We start from the raw sequence: 15463 nt of genomic DNA on the forward strand, positions 1-15463 counted from the left end.
TCAGTTTGTACATGGAAGAAGTGGAAAAGAGGGCTTTGCTATCCTACCCTGGAACACCACCAAGCCATTGGTTCAGATATGTGGATGACACCTGGGTGTAAATCAAATCTCAGGACGTACCACAATTCACTGATCACATTAACTCGGTGGACCGACAAATCAAATTCACCATAGAGGATATGAAAGTGGCAGGTTAGCCTTCTTAGACTGTGAGATTTCCATCAGTAATGAGGGACATCTAAAAGCTGACGTGTACCGTAAACCTACACATACGGATCAGTATCTAAGGTTTGACTCTCATCATCCACTGGAGCACAAACTGGGTGTCATCAGGACGCTACAACACAGAGCGAACACCATCCCCACTGACACAGCGACCAGGGAGGCAGAAGAACGGCACATCAAGAAGGCCCCTTAGTAAATGTGGTTATCCTAGCTGGACTTTTGTCAAAGCTGGAAAGGCACCTAAAGAAAGCTCCAGCCGATCCAGGAGAGAAGGACAACTGCTGCCCAAGTGAAAACCTGTAGTGATCCCATATGTGTCAGGAGTATCGGAACAGTTGAGACACATGTTTTCTAAACACCGGGTCTCTGTGGCTTTTAAACCCCAAAACACGCTGCACCAAAAACTGGTCCACCCCAAGGATCGGGTCCCCCAAACAGAGTAACATAGTGCACGCTGCTAAGTTCCAGGAGGATTGCCATGAACATCGGGGAAACCAAACAACCTCTGGCGAAGCGGATGGCACAACACAGAAGAGCCACCTCATCAGGCCAGGACTCTGCAGTCTATTCACACCTACAGGCCAGTGGATACTCTTTCAATTATGAGGATGTACACATCCTGGACAGGGAGGAACGCTGGTTTGAGCGCAGAGTCGAGGAGGCCATTCACGTGAAATGGGAAAGACCATCTCTGAATCAAGGAGGGGGCCCAAGGGTACATCTTTCGCCATCTTACAATGCTGTGATTGCAGCCATTCCCCAACTCTCTGTGAATGGTACTCATGGCCATTGATCAGTGGTCTTTGGTCAGTGGTTGTTGATCAATGGTCATGAGAATTTGCATAATTAAGATTAAGGAACTGACCTCCCAGCCCATTGTTCCTTCAGTGGGCTGGTTTCAGTCATTATGCAAATGTACTGTTTATAAGATTGGGGAAACCTGCAGTCAGCTGAGACTGAAGAAGTCACTTGACGAAACGTTTCTCCCACAAAACACTACGTCCAGATGAACAGAATCAACTTTTTGGAGAGGCTGGTAATTTCTGTGTAATAAGCAGAGCTTATTACAGAGCTGCAAAATGCTGAACTGCCTGTTTTTTTTTTATTAATAACATATATGTGATTATTATGTGTCACAGATTTAAGCCCCATAGGGCTTAAATCTGTGACTCTCCACCATTTAAACTTAGAACTCAATAAGCTTCTCAGACGAGATGTAAAACATCTTCAGGAAACTTAAAAAAGTCCAGACGCTTTTATTTCCAAGCTCCTTAGATTTTGCAGCTCTGGTTCCTCATTATTAAACAGAAGCTACCACTAGTAATTGAGTAGTAATAACTTGGTAATAACTTGAGTGGTAATAACTTTATTATGTGGTAATAAATTACCACATTACATTCTTGGATTTAATTATATTCTGCTGAAATAAAAACATTTAGTTGGAAAAATAATTAGCATATAACAAACCACAGTTTCTACGGGCTTAAAAAGAATTCAAACCGACAGATGTCACTGAAACATCGATTTTATCTGGCTAATGTGGATTCAGGTCATAAACAGTATCATCAAAAACTCTGACAGCAAACTCAGAAATTCCAGCTTCCGACTTCAACTGGAATGTAACATATCCTTCAGGAAGCCAGGTGACCTGGTTCTTTGGGTCATCAACTCATTCAGCTTTCAAAGCTGTAAACATCTGAGAGTCTCTGCTTCAGCTTACCTGACACAGTGACAGACAGCAGGCGGCTCTCAGAGGAGAAGTTATGAGCGATAGCATAGACGTGATAAACACAGCTGTAGTTTCCTTGGTGGGCGAGCTTTGCAGCAGGAAACAGGAAATAAGCAGAGTGATTGACAGCTGGTTGGGTGTAGTTGTATGCTGTGTTGGAGGAGGTGAAGGTGAGCTGGAAGAAGCCTCCTGGGTACTGTGGCTGGATGGAGCAGCTGATGGTGAAGTTAGAGCCCCTTGATACCCGAAGCTCCTGCTGCTGGGCTTTGGAAACCCCGTTCATGGAGGACACAGAGATGACTGGCTGAACCAGGAAGTCTGTAAACACAGAAAATCTTCTGAATCTGAGGTGAAAGAGAGAGGCTTGATTCATTCATGAGAGGTGGAATGGTGGAGCATTTTGGTGTTAGCAATATTTAAAATGGTGAAATACCACAAGCTTGTTAATGCTACAATCCAAAATAAATCCAAATTTGTGTGTCCACTTCTTATTTTTAAAGTCATTAAAGATATATGCTGTGCAAACACTCCACCCTGGAAACAGAACAGCTCGAATAACTGATTGAAAGCTCCAAATGATCCTGACACTCACACCATGATGAGTGGATTTTGAACACGACTGTAGTTTCTGATGGTTGAATTGTACACCAGTGTAATTAATTTACACTGTTAGGCTGATATAAACAAGTTTTATGTTCTTGTACAGACAGAAGGAATTCACAGTAATGGTTTAGAGAATCGTCTTTGAACTGTTACAGGCTGGGTTTCCTTGTTTGTATTTCTGATAAAATACTACTTATTATTAATCTATTGCTCTCTTTCACAGCATGTCTTTTGTCCTGTCTTTCTTCTCTCACCCTAACCAGTGGCGACAGATGGCCGCCCCTCCCTGAGCCTGGCTCTGCTGGAGGTTTCTTCCTGTTAAAAGGGTAGTTTTTCCTTCCCACTGTAATCAAAGCGCTTGCTCATAGGGGGTCATATGATTGTTGGGTTTCTTTCTGTATGTGTTACTGTAGGGTCTACCTTCCAAAACGACGCACCTTGAAGTGGCTGCTGTTGTGATTTGTTGTTGTATAAATAAAACTTAAATTTAAAGGAATGGTAAAATGACAGCAACATGGTGGCACAGTAGTTAGCACTGTTGCCTCACAGCAAGAAGTCCCTGAGTTAAATTCTGCCATCGGACCTCGGTCTTTTTGTCTGTCTGTCTGCTCTGCCCATTTGTGCGTGGGTTCCCTTCAGGTACTCTGGCTACCTCTCACAGTCCAAAGACATGGAGTCAGTGGGGTTAGCTTGATTGGTAACTCTAAATTGCCCATAGGTGTGAGTGTGAATGGTTGCTTGTCTCTTTGTGTTAGCCCTGCAATAGACTGGCGACCTGTCCAGGGTGTACCCTGCCTATTGCAAAAAGACAGCTGAGATAGACTAAAGCCCCCTTGCAGCCCTGACAAGGATAAGAGAATGGAATGCATTTCTTTTAATAGCTAACTGAGATTTCTGCAGAGATCTTGCATCTGTTTCTAAAAACTGTTTTGATTGCCGGTCTCTCACCTCTGACATTTGGGGCAGCTTTGAACTCCAATTATTTCTGATGGAACTCTATTCTCCTGTGCTGGGTGCACTTGTTTATCACCATTCCAAGTTTAACAAGGATTTCATTTCAAGACCTTTCTGTCTTTTTATCTGGGATCTTACCAAGATTTGACAGCATTCTAATTCCTGGGGTTTTTTATATTCACGTTTGCTGCTACCAAAAATGTCTTGTGAAAGATTTCCCTTATCTTATTGACTCTTGTAATGTTGTTCAATCAGTCAGGGATCCCACCCATGACCATAGACATACTTTGGATTTAGTTTTATCCTGTGGTCTGCAGCTCCGCGATATTGACATTTGCAAGCTCAACTTTTCTGGTCAGATGCCTGTTATAATCCAAATTTCTGCACCATGTCCCCGAGTTAAACCTCTTTTACCTGCGTGCAAATTCTGCATCATCCCTCCTGCTACTGCTGGATGTTTTTCTGCTGTTTATCAGAATATTGGTGCACTTCCCTTGGACAATTACTCCCTTAAGCTCAGCGCTGATCATCTGCTCACTTTGTTCAGCATGTTCTTGATGCTGTTCCTCCTTTTAAATCTAAGTACATTAGACCTAAAACAAATCCCTGGTTAAGCAATATCACTCTCAGAAGGACCTCCAGAAAAGTGGAAGGAAAATGGCAAAAAGATCAAAACTACAAAAACGAAGTATTAAGTATCAGACATCATCTCTAATAATTGTTACAGGCCCTGTGTCCAGTGTGAAGGTTACTTCAGCCACCTGTGGAAGCTTTTTACAGTTTTTTGTTGATAAGGTTGCTACTACCAGGTCTAACTTTGCTTATAAATAAATGGATTGATTGATTGATTGATAATTAGCTAAGACAGCTGGGTCATTTTCTCTAATGGTTACATTTTTACTTGAAAAGAAATGCATTAAGTCATTTCTTGGTACGCATAAGGCATTCAAATGAATTAAAACTCTGTCTGGGTCTTTGATTGAATACTAAGCTGGAGTTGAGGGTTGCTACCACACCCCCCGCCTGTGCTAAAGGATTCTGACAATGGTATAACTCCATCAAAGCTCTGTACTACTTACTTATTAAAAACAGAGGTTAGGACTTTTTAAACAGAAAGAGCTGATCCAGATGTGCTGTACTGGAGTGCCGGTTCTGCACATCAATAACAGAAAGATCTTTTCTTTATACTAGACTAGCATTTGATTGAGCTAACATATGAAAGCATGGCACTCTCGTGATGCACCCACACAAAAAAGATACAACTCAAGTGAGCATGTGCAATTGGTGCGAACCAGAACAGGTGTGATCAGTGTGGTCCAGTATCACATAGAGCTACAACAGGACCAAGGTATGTTTTAGTTCCTGCTGTCAGTTCAGGTTCTCCTCCCTCCTGTCCTGTTCCCTGTTCCCAAACAACCTGTTAACTAGTTTAATTATCCTACAGCCTTTGTGTCTGTACTTGTCTATGAACTTTGAAAGCTGTTAGGCTGAAGGAGTCCTTCAGGCTGGTTGGACATTGGTTTAGAGGATTTCTTAAGTTCTGCCATGTTGTGACTGCTGGAGACAGTCTGTTGCTAATCTTGCTGCTATCTTTCACAGCTTCATAAATCTCTGTCATATATGAAGTCATGGATGATATCATCAGTATGATTACCTGAACAGGTTAGTTTCAGGATTTGGTAAGAAGAATCTGTCGTTGCACAACCCCTCAAAGGAGATGTGGATAGAACACACTCAGGTGTAATCAACCATGCAGATGTGCGTGAGGAGCGTCGCTTTTCTATAGAAACAGCTGAGCCACAGTCCAGATGTTCACAGAAAACAGCTGCTTCTTTCAGGGTCCAGGAATCATGAGAGCCACACAATGGTCTCCATCCTGCCAGATGTTTTAACTCCAGTGTACCTGCACAGCGACTGGGTCCTCCTACCAGCCTGACATCATTATCTGAAGAGAAAGCAGAGAGGAGCAGAGAGTCATCAGTAAACAAATAAAGTGAGTTTGACCAGATCAAAGCTGCAGCTCCTCTTCTACCTGAGCAGGTGAGTCCAACAGCTTTGCCAGGTGAGCAGCTGTTTCTAGCTGAGCCTGAGCTTCTACAGTCCAGGAGAGCAGACTCATGGCCTCCACACTGGAACTCTTTGCTCCACACTGAAGCCTCCACTTCTTCATAGAGCGCCCCCTGGAGGACCGAAGGAGGCCCACAGCCGAGCTGCCTACAGACCACCTCTGCATCCTGCTGGTCAAAGTCATCTTCACACACTGAGGACCAGCTCTGGTTAGACTTCACCTCCAGTCTGCCTGAACACAGACTGGAACCATTCAGCAGCCTGACAGAGTCTGGAGACATCAGAGAAGATCAAACAGAGAGATCAGAGACAGCAGACACACAAGAAAAAGATGGCAGCAAACAACTATTCACTGACTCAACCTCAGCACAACTCAACATGACTTCATCATTAATGATAATAATAATAATAATGGATTGCATTTATATAGCACTTTTCTAGACACTCAAAGCACTTTACAATTCCATTATTCATTCACTCTCACATTCACACACTGGTGAAGGCAAGCTACAGTTGTAGTCACAGGTGCCCTGGAGCAGACTGACAGAAGCGAGGCTGCCATATCGCGCCATCAGCCAAAACCAGTAGGCAGTAGGGTGAAGTGTCTTGCCCAAGGACACAACAACCAGTACAGACAGAGCTGGGGATCAAACCGACAACCTTCCGGTTACAAGAGAAGCTTCCCAACCCCCTGAACCACGGTCACCCCCATTAACAACAGAACACATCTTTATAACAGCACACACTGGAGACATGTTAGCATAACAGTTAGATTTCATAATAAAACAGCTGTAGTTGCAGGCCCAGCCTACTGGTTCCCTTTGTGGATGTGTAGTATTGTCCCTTTTTCTTGTGGAACCAGTAAAATTGGTGCAGCTGATGCAGGGACATAACATGGCCAGAGAGACAAATTTGTTGACATATTATATTTTACGTTTCTTTATTTTCCTTTTGGTGGTGATGTTGTATTGTCTGTGTAAATGCTCATTTGATGGTTTTATTCCCAATTCTCCTTCCTATCTTTGTCTTGCCTTGAATATTGTTCTATGAACCCAGTACCCAAAAAGAGACGGTCTGAATCTCTCATCTTCTGAGTAGGCAGTGCACAGCTAGAATAGAGCCAGGGGGTGATGGGACTCGTACTGTTCCAACTCCTTCTATCTTCCATTTTTATTCAATTCTATTTTTTTAAGTGCCAAAAAAAGTGCCACTCCCACCCACACTACCAACCAGGATCCACAAGGAGTAGTGGAGTCTGCCACGATGACAATATCTTGAACATCAAAACTTTTCTTGTTCTTTGACCACCACTGTCATTCCTGCAACAATGCTACAGTACACAGTTTTCTACCTTCTACCTCACACAAAAGGGTTTGTAATCATTTATCATCCACTCTTTGTGCTCCCACAGTATCCTAATTACTTATGAATGTGACGTAGAATGAAAGTAGAGACATGAGGAATCACTGGATGTTTCATATCATCAAGCTAATTAATTAAGCCTTTCCCCAACTCTGAAAAATTAATTCTCGATTACTAGACCAAGCTTATAGAGACGAATGCTTTCCTTTCCTCCCATTCTGTATTTCAAACCAGATATTTCATCACCAAACCTTTTTAATAGTTAATGATGGCACGCCTTGCATCTTGTGTATCAAAGGATAAACACCAGCCATCCAACGTCGCCTGAAAGCTTTTAATATATTTTTCAAAAGTATTTGTTGATATATTTAGGCCACTTCATGGCCCAACATATCCTGGACTTCATAGCGCGGCAGTGGGTGTGGATAATTTTGCGGAAAAAACGGCAGACAGCTGAAACGGAGCGGCCGAAGAGTAAACTTTCAAAATTAAGTACCGAATATTGTGTCACTTATTTATGTGCGAATGTTAAATAACGAAGAACATTAGAACATTACTGTTGGCCACATGTCGGCAAAGTTATGTGACATTAGTGATGTTTGTACTTTCTGTGTTAACTTGGTTTTAAAGCCTTTAAAATATACGCCGTTCAATAGTTGGCCTTAATCTTACAGAGAATCTGATGATTTCATGGATAATTAAAGTCAGTCATATATCCACAAACACAACAAGCTAAAAGTCAGTGATGCTGCTCGGTTTGCAGTCCTGAATATCACGGCACAAGCAGGATTCACTGCACTGTTAATGTTAGCTATGTTATATTGCTGCCTCTGTTCGGTGGTGTCGAGCCAAACGGACTTTAACGTGTGTTTAAACGAGCTGACGGTTCACTCGTTAAGCTGAAAGAAAGATGCTTTAATCACAGGAGTCACACATGTGTCCACTGCACCATCTGGGAACTCTTCTTGTTTAGCACTCGTAATAACACAAACACTAAATCCTCCTGTTTGTAGCAGTGTGTACACCTGAGACTGTCACCTGTCTGTCTGTCCTGCACTCACTCTCTTTTTCTTTCTCTCTGATTGTGTAATAAAAGTATGAACATGTGTTTATAAGTCACACTTGTGTTTGAATCCTGCAGCTTATCACACATTTGATTTCCATGTGTGACAACTGCAAGTGTCCAGAGTGAGGACAGACTGAGGGACACACTGCTGCACATCATCTGTGAGGCTTTGCACCCCTGATGATCCACCAGGACAAACTCAGCAGTGTGTGAGGAAGAGGAGGAGGAAGAGCCAGCAGCAGCTGACAGATGGAGAGAATAGACAGACTGTTCCCTGTTTGTGAAGGACTGCTGGAAAAGTTTAAAATAACTAATTGTCTGTCCTGAATCAGTCTTATTAGGTAATATTCAAATAATTGTATCATTCCAGTGTTTTCAGTGTGGGAGAAAGTACTCAGGGCCTTCAAGTTACACACTATGAAAGGCAGCAACAAGTTTAATGTTCAGAAACCTAAAGTATGTATCAGCAGCAGAATGGAGCTAAAAATAAATGTTTGTTTCAGTTCTATGAAGCTTTGAGTATTTTGGATTAGTAGCACTGCTGTGTTTGTTGCATCATATTGCTGTAATTGTTTATATGCTTTATATATTCTGAGGTAAGTTGATCTATAGTGTTACATAATATTCTATAAGGATGTTATGTGTTTGGACACTTTCTGCCCAGTTTGACCCATTTAGCAGAAGTCAGCCTGTTTAAGGCTCTGATATCTATTCTGTATGACTTAAAGCAGTTATGACAGGGTCTGATTTTCTCACCCAATAAAGGAATATTAAAAGAAAAATATTTGTCTCTAATATATAATACATCTATATATACACTGTAACAGACACTTCTCTTTGAGTGAAGATTTAAGGTGATAGGAAATATAAATAAATGCAACTTGAATCTTTACTGAAGCTCAGTATTTGACACAGAGTTCAAGCTCACTGTTGTAATAACTAATAATAATTTATATAATAACTTTTTTTTCCCTTTTTTTTGGCCTGTCCCGTTTGGCTCCTTTGCCATCAGAATTATTGTCTAAAGGTGGAGAAAGATGCCCAACGGATTTACTTTACCAAATTGACCATCCCAGCCTTGCCATAATGGTCCATTTGATTCACCTTTTATTGTTTATTTTATTTTCACTTGCTGAATACGGGACAGACTTGACTGGGGGAAAGAAAGAGGGAATTTATATATTTATATAATAACTTTAAAATTGGCCATATTATATTTACATTACCAAAGTGAGATGATGTCATGATCCTGGGTCTGTTGACCCAGCGTTCTGAGTATTAGTTTATGTAAGCCCTTCAGGTTTCCTAAGTTCATTTGTTATCATGCCTAGGTGTTTCTAGTTCTTATTATTTCCCCCTCGTGTTTCCAACTATGTTAAGTCTCCCCTGCTCTTCATGTGTTTCATGTCTGTGTCTTACGTTGTCAAGTTCGGGTTGTCATGTCTACGTCTCATTATGTTTCCTGTTTTATTGTGAAGAGGTCTGGTGTTTCTGTGTTCATCGTGTTCAGTTTTACTCTCCCACCGTGACGTCGTTATGTTCATGTGTCAGCTGTTTCTCCATGTGTTGCCACTTTCCTCATTATCCTCCTGTGTCTATTTAGTGTGTGTGCTTTCAGTCATTCTTTGTCAGGTCGTCTGCTCATCCATGTCTCATCTCCAGGTATCTCTGTCAGTTCACTGTGGTTAAGGTTTTTCATGTTTTGTTATTAGTTCACCCAGTTTAGGTTATTGTTTTAGTTTTCATCGATGCCCTATTATTTTGTACCCTCGTTGCTAGCCTCAATAAATGGCTTGTTTTGTTAATCCACACCATGTTTTGGTCTGCGTTTGAGTCCTCCTCTGCAACACATACGGTCTGCCCCAGCCAGACCGTGACAGATGACTTTAGTCTCATGAACAACATTAGCTAATTGTTATTAACTAGCTAATCTTAAATGACTGTTCAGTACAGAAATGAAGCCCAACAATTATGTTTTTACAGTCCTGTGGTCTCAGCCTCAGATACTCAAAAAAATCTATCAGAGCTCATGTAAAAACAAACAAACAAATGAACAAAAGATTTTCTCCTTCATTTCTGTCAAACAAAGCTGTATGAAAAATTTCCAGCTGTTAGTATCATGGTTGCTAGGCAACCTGGGCAGCGCGACGGAGGCTAGACCGTCCCATTTCACAATCCTACAACCCTCGCACTTCTGGCCTTAGCGGTGTTTGAGTACGCGGCCCTTGTGGACTGTTAAGGCTGCGTACTTAAAGATAAGATAAGATAAGATAAGATAACTCTTTATTGTCATTGCACAGTCATACATAGTACAGTAGTACAATGAAATTGGAAAAACTGTCCTACGTCGGCACTACATATAACACAACACGACACGATATGACACATCACAACGTAACAAACAACACAACACAGTATATTAACTTAGTATAAAAAAGAAGAATAAGTGTATGTGTATTGCACACTGTTATTATTGCACATTAATTATTATTGCACCTTGTTATAAATATAAAGGCTGCAGACCCTGAATTGGGATACAGCCCTACAGCTCATCAGGCTAGTCGGGGGAGCAACGCTTGCACTGCCGGTGTTCTGGGAATCCATCCTACCTGAAAAAACATCCTAGCCAATGGTTCTGCGCAGACGTGGCGCATTCGCACAAAACCAACGCCAAATTGACTTCTTTTTCTCTCACCCATCCGGAATACTTGTTAAGGTTATGGTTTAAAGTTTAGAGTAGGATGGTTTCTCAGAACAGGCTCCTCAACGCAGCCGGATTCCCAGTCTTTCCAACAGCCAGCTGTGGTGAGTAAAAAGGACATCGGTTTTGTCACTGAACTGTGAGACAGCTAATGCTGCTGCCCCGGCCTGTAGCTCAGTTCGCTGTAGCTCAGCCGGCAACTCGGCCGTCTCTATCCTCTGCTGAACACTCGGGGGAGTTTAGTCTGCCAGCAGAGGATTGCGGAACGCTACCAGGGCTGGAATGGACTGACTGCTCTGCACAGCCCCAGCCGCTGCTTCATAAGCCTTCTTCACCTACATCACTTCACCTACCTGTTGGTGCTGCAAATCCACCCAATCTAGCACCTGCAGCCGCCACACCACCATCACCATCGGCTCTACCACCTGCAGCTGCAGCGCCCGAGCAGGAGATCAGCATGCCCGGGGACCCACTCTGCCCAAGCAGTAGGTCAGCGCGCCGGAGGGACCCACTCTGCTCGAGCACGAGATGAGCATGCCAGCGGGACCTGCGTAGGGCGCGCAAGTTCCTGGTGTCAGCAAGGAAGTTTTGCCATCGTGGGCGGCCGCCAGAGCTGCAAGGCTGCCACCGGACCAGGGGCAGGCTGCCCGTGCTGCTACGCCGCTACCCCTGGAACCGTGGTAGGCCACCGGACCTGTGACACTTCCGCCGGATCCGGGGCATGCCGCCGGAGGTGCAACGCCGCCACTCAACCATAATATTCTATTAGAGTGATTAGAGCATGCTGTTGGTATTACAGGCACTGCACTCCAGTGATTTGTATCATGTCTATCTAATAGACTCCAGTTTGTTAATGTAGATAGTACATGACTTAATAATTGATCATCAAATCGATTTACTCTGCCTTACAGAAACCTGGTTGCAGCCGGATGATTATGTTAGTTTAAACGAATCAACACCCCCGAGTCATTCTAACTATCAGAAATCTCAAAGCACAGTGGCAGCAATTTTTCACACCAGCCTATTAATTAACGAAAGCCTGATGCTTAGCCTTGTCCACCCCAGCTGTAAAACTCAGAAACCAGTCTTACTTGTTATCATATATCGTCCACCTGGGCCTTACACGAAGTTTCTGTCTGATTTCTCAGACTTTTTATCTGATTTAGTTCTCAGCTCAGATAAAATAATTATTGTGGGTGATTTTAACATCCATGTAGACGCTAAAAATGACAGCCTCAACATGGCATTTAATCTGTTATTAGACTCAATTGGCTTCTCTCAAAATGTAAAAGAACCCACCCACCACTTTAATCACACTCTAGATCTTGTTCTATCATATGGCATAGAAGCTGAACATTTAACAGTGTTTCCTGAAAACCCTCTCCTGTCTGATCATTTCCTGATAACATTTACATTTACAGTAATTGATTACACAGCAGTGGAGAGTAGACTTCATCACAGTAGATGTCTTTCTGAAAGCGCTGTAACTAAGTTTAAGAATATAATCCACCCACTGTTATCATCTTCAATGACCTGTACCAACACAGAGCAGAGCAGCTATCTGAACGCTACCCCAACAGAGGTCGATTATCTTGTTAATAATTTTACCTCCTCACTGCGTACGACTCTGGATACTGTAGCTCCTGTGAAAACTAAGGTCTAGGGATGGGTATCGTTTAGGTTTTATCCGATACCAGTACCAAACCGGTACTTTTGAAACGGTGCCGGTGCTTAAACGGTGCTTAAAGAATCAAGAACAAAAACTTTGTCCAAAAACCTCTCATGTTTAGCTGTTTTTTGTAAAAAGATAACAATGTTAGCCTTTTCTGCAGCTATAGGGCATATATGGTATCACTCTTGGCTGGAAGCAGTGCTTAAACAATGGAAAAATACCAACTTTGTCCAAAAACCTCTCATGTTTAACTGTTTTTCACTTTTTCTTTGGCCATTTTAGCCTTTTTGGCCAGGGTGAAGGGAGTATCTGCCATCAAACAAGAAGACAGCCGCATGTAGCTATGATGATGTTTGCTAGTTCACCTTACGTGCATTAATGTAATAACGTGGTTAGCCTACTCAACGTAAATTACACACGAACAACATTAAGCTACTCACGCAGAGAAGAACGGCTGCTGCTGCCATCATCATCCGTCATCATTTCTGCTACACTGGCAGGGCTAGGGGCCAGGACTCTCCTCTTTGGTTTCTTGGGGGATGTTGCTAACTCTGGGTCCGATAACAGGCACCACACCCGCAGTAGATGTGCTCGGTGTGAGGTCTCGCAGCAAGCTATCAAATACGGCACATTTCTCGGCTTTTAAAAAAAACGCTATGCGTCGCCAGGTGTTTCATCAGATTCGAGGTGTTACCTCCTTTGCACAGTATCACCTTAAAGCACTTGTTGCAGGCTGCTGAGTTTGTATCTTTTGCTGTGAAGTACAGCCAGACTTTGACCGCTTCGCCTTGGGCATTTTTAATCTGTAGCTCTGCTCTAAAAGAACGTACGTACCTGGACCCGCCTACTACGCTCGCAAAGGTAAAATGATTGGCTAGAATTCAAAGTGTGTGACATCTCAGGAAAAAAAAGCACCGAAATGTTCGCTGCTTTTCGGTCTGGTTACTACCGTTTATGTCAGAACCGGTGCCGGTACCCATCCCTACTAAGGTCTCTAATCAGAAGTACCTGACTCCGTGGTATAATTCTCAAACACGTAGCCTAAAGCAGATGACTCGTAAGCTGGAGAGGAAATGGCGTGTCACAAATTTAGAGGATCATCATTTAGCCTGGAGAAATAGTTTGCTGCTTTATAAGAAAGCCCTCCGCAAAGCCAGAACATCTTACTATTTGTCACTGATTGAAGAAAATAAGAACAACCCCAGGTTTGTCTTCAGCACTGTAGCCAGGCTGACCAAAAGTCAGAGCACTGTTGAGCCAACCATCCCTTTAACACTAATTAGTAATGACTTCATGAACTTCTTCACAAATAAAAATTTTATCATTAGAGAAAAAAATTACCAATAATCATCCAACAGATGTAATATTATCTACAGCTACTCTTAGTACCATTGATGTTAAGTTAGACTCTTTTTCTCCAATTGATCTTTCTGAGTTAACTTCAATAATTACTTCCTCCAAACCATCAACGTGTCTTTTAGACCCCATTCCTACAAAACTGCTCAAAGAAGTCCTGCCATTAATTAATTCTTTAATCTTAAATATGATCAACCTATCTCTAATGATCGGCTATGTACCACAGGCCTTCAAGCTAGCTGTAGTCAAACCTTTACTCAAAAAGCCATCTCTAGACCCAGCAGTCTTAGCTAATTATAGGCCAATCTCCAACCTTCCTTTCATATCAAAAATCCTTGAAAGAGTAGTTGTCAAACAGCTAACAGATCATCTGCAGAGAAATGGTTTATTTGAAGAGTTTCAGTCAGGTTTCAGAGCTCATCACAGCACAGAAACAGCTTTAGTGAAGGTTACAAATGATCTTCTTATGGCCTCAGACAGTGGACTCATCTCTGTGCTTGTCCTGCTAGACCTCAGTGCAGTGTTCGATACTGTCGATCATAATATCCTATTAGAGCGATTAGAACATGCTGTAGGTATTACAGGTACTGCACTGCAGTGGTTTGTATCATATCTATCTAATAGACTCCAAGTTGTACATGTAAATGCAGAGTCCTCTTCACACACTAAGGTCAGTTATGGTGTTCCACAGGGTTCGGTGCTAGGACCAATTCTATTTACATTATACATGCTTCCCTTAGGCAGCATCATTAGAAGACTTAGCATAATTTTTCACTGCTATGCAGATTACACCCAGCTCTATCTGTCCATGAAGCCAGATAACACACCAATTAGTTAAACTGCAGGAATGTCTTAAAGACATAAAGACCTGGATGGCTGCTAACTTTCTGCTTCTTAATTCAGATAAAACTGAGGTTATTGTACTCGGCCATAGAAATATGGTATCTAACCAGATTCTTCCTCTGGATGGCATTACCTTGGCCTCCAGTAACGCTGTGAGGAACCTAGGAGTCATTTTTGACCAGGATATGTCCTTCAATGCACATATTAAACAAATATGTAAGACTGCTTTCTTCCATTTCCGCAACATCTCTAGAAATATCCTGTCTCTTAGTGACGCTGAAAAACTAGACCATGCATTTATTACTTCCAGGCTGGACTACTGTAATTCTTTATTATCAGGATGTCCTAAAAACTCGCTGAAAAGCCTTCAGTTAATCCAAAATGCTGCAGCAAGAGTCCTGACAGAGACTAGAAAGAGAGAGCATAAGCATATTTCTCCTGTTTTGGCTTCCCTTCATTGGCTTCCTGTTAAATCCAGAATTGAATTCAAAATCCTGCTCCTCACATACAAGGTCTTAAATAATCAGGCCCCATCTTATCTTAATGACCTTGTAGTACCATACCACCCTATTAGAGCACTTTGCTCTCACACTGCAGGCTTACTTGTTGTTCCTAGAGTATTTAAAAGTAGAATGGGAGGGAGAGCCTTCAGTTTTCAGGCCCCTCTTCTGTGGAACCAGCTTCCAGTTTGGATTCGGGAGACAGACACTATCTCTACTTTCAAGATTAGGCTTAAAACTTTCCTTTTTGCTAAAGCATATAGTTAGGGCTGGACCAGGTGACCCTGAATCCTCCCTTAGTTATGCTGCAATAGACGTAGGCTGCCGGGGATTCCCATGATGCATTGAGTTTTTCCTTTCCAGTCACCTTTCTCACTCAGTATGT

General features: G+C 42.4%; 2 protein-coding genes across 3 annotated transcripts in view; one reads left to right on the forward strand and one right to left on the reverse strand.

The window, feature by feature from the left end:
* Positions 1–15463, reverse strand: part of LOC146628512 (scavenger receptor cysteine-rich type 1 protein M130-like) — a 68804-nt gene that overhangs the window by 713 nt on the left and 52628 nt on the right. For both annotated transcript variants that reach the window (XM_085359576.1, XM_085359575.1), the window contains 3 exons: positions 5544–5849; positions 5166–5456; positions 1946–2272 (listed from right to left, as the gene is read on the reverse strand). In XM_085359576.1, coding sequence (XP_085215702.1) covers positions 1946–2272; positions 5166–5456; positions 5544–5849 — 924 coding nt within the window. The remainder of the gene's footprint in view (positions 1–1945; positions 2273–5165; positions 5457–5543; positions 5850–15463) is intronic.
* Positions 10748–12370, forward strand: LOC146628513 (uncharacterized). The gene is made up of 4 exons (XM_085358902.1): positions 10748–10811; positions 10881–11192; positions 11263–11387; positions 11567–12370. Exons 1-4 carry the CDS (start codon positions 10748–10750, stop codon positions 12368–12370), a joined length of 1305 nt encoding a protein of 434 aa, XP_085215028.1.

This window comes from Diplotaxodon limnothrissa, linkage group LG7 (genome assembly GCF_057381915.1).
Source record: "Diplotaxodon limnothrissa isolate DT_005_m linkage group LG7, D_limnothrissa_male_GT1.1, whole genome shotgun sequence".
Taxonomy (NCBI): domain Eukaryota; kingdom Metazoa; phylum Chordata; class Actinopteri; order Cichliformes; family Cichlidae; genus Diplotaxodon; species Diplotaxodon limnothrissa.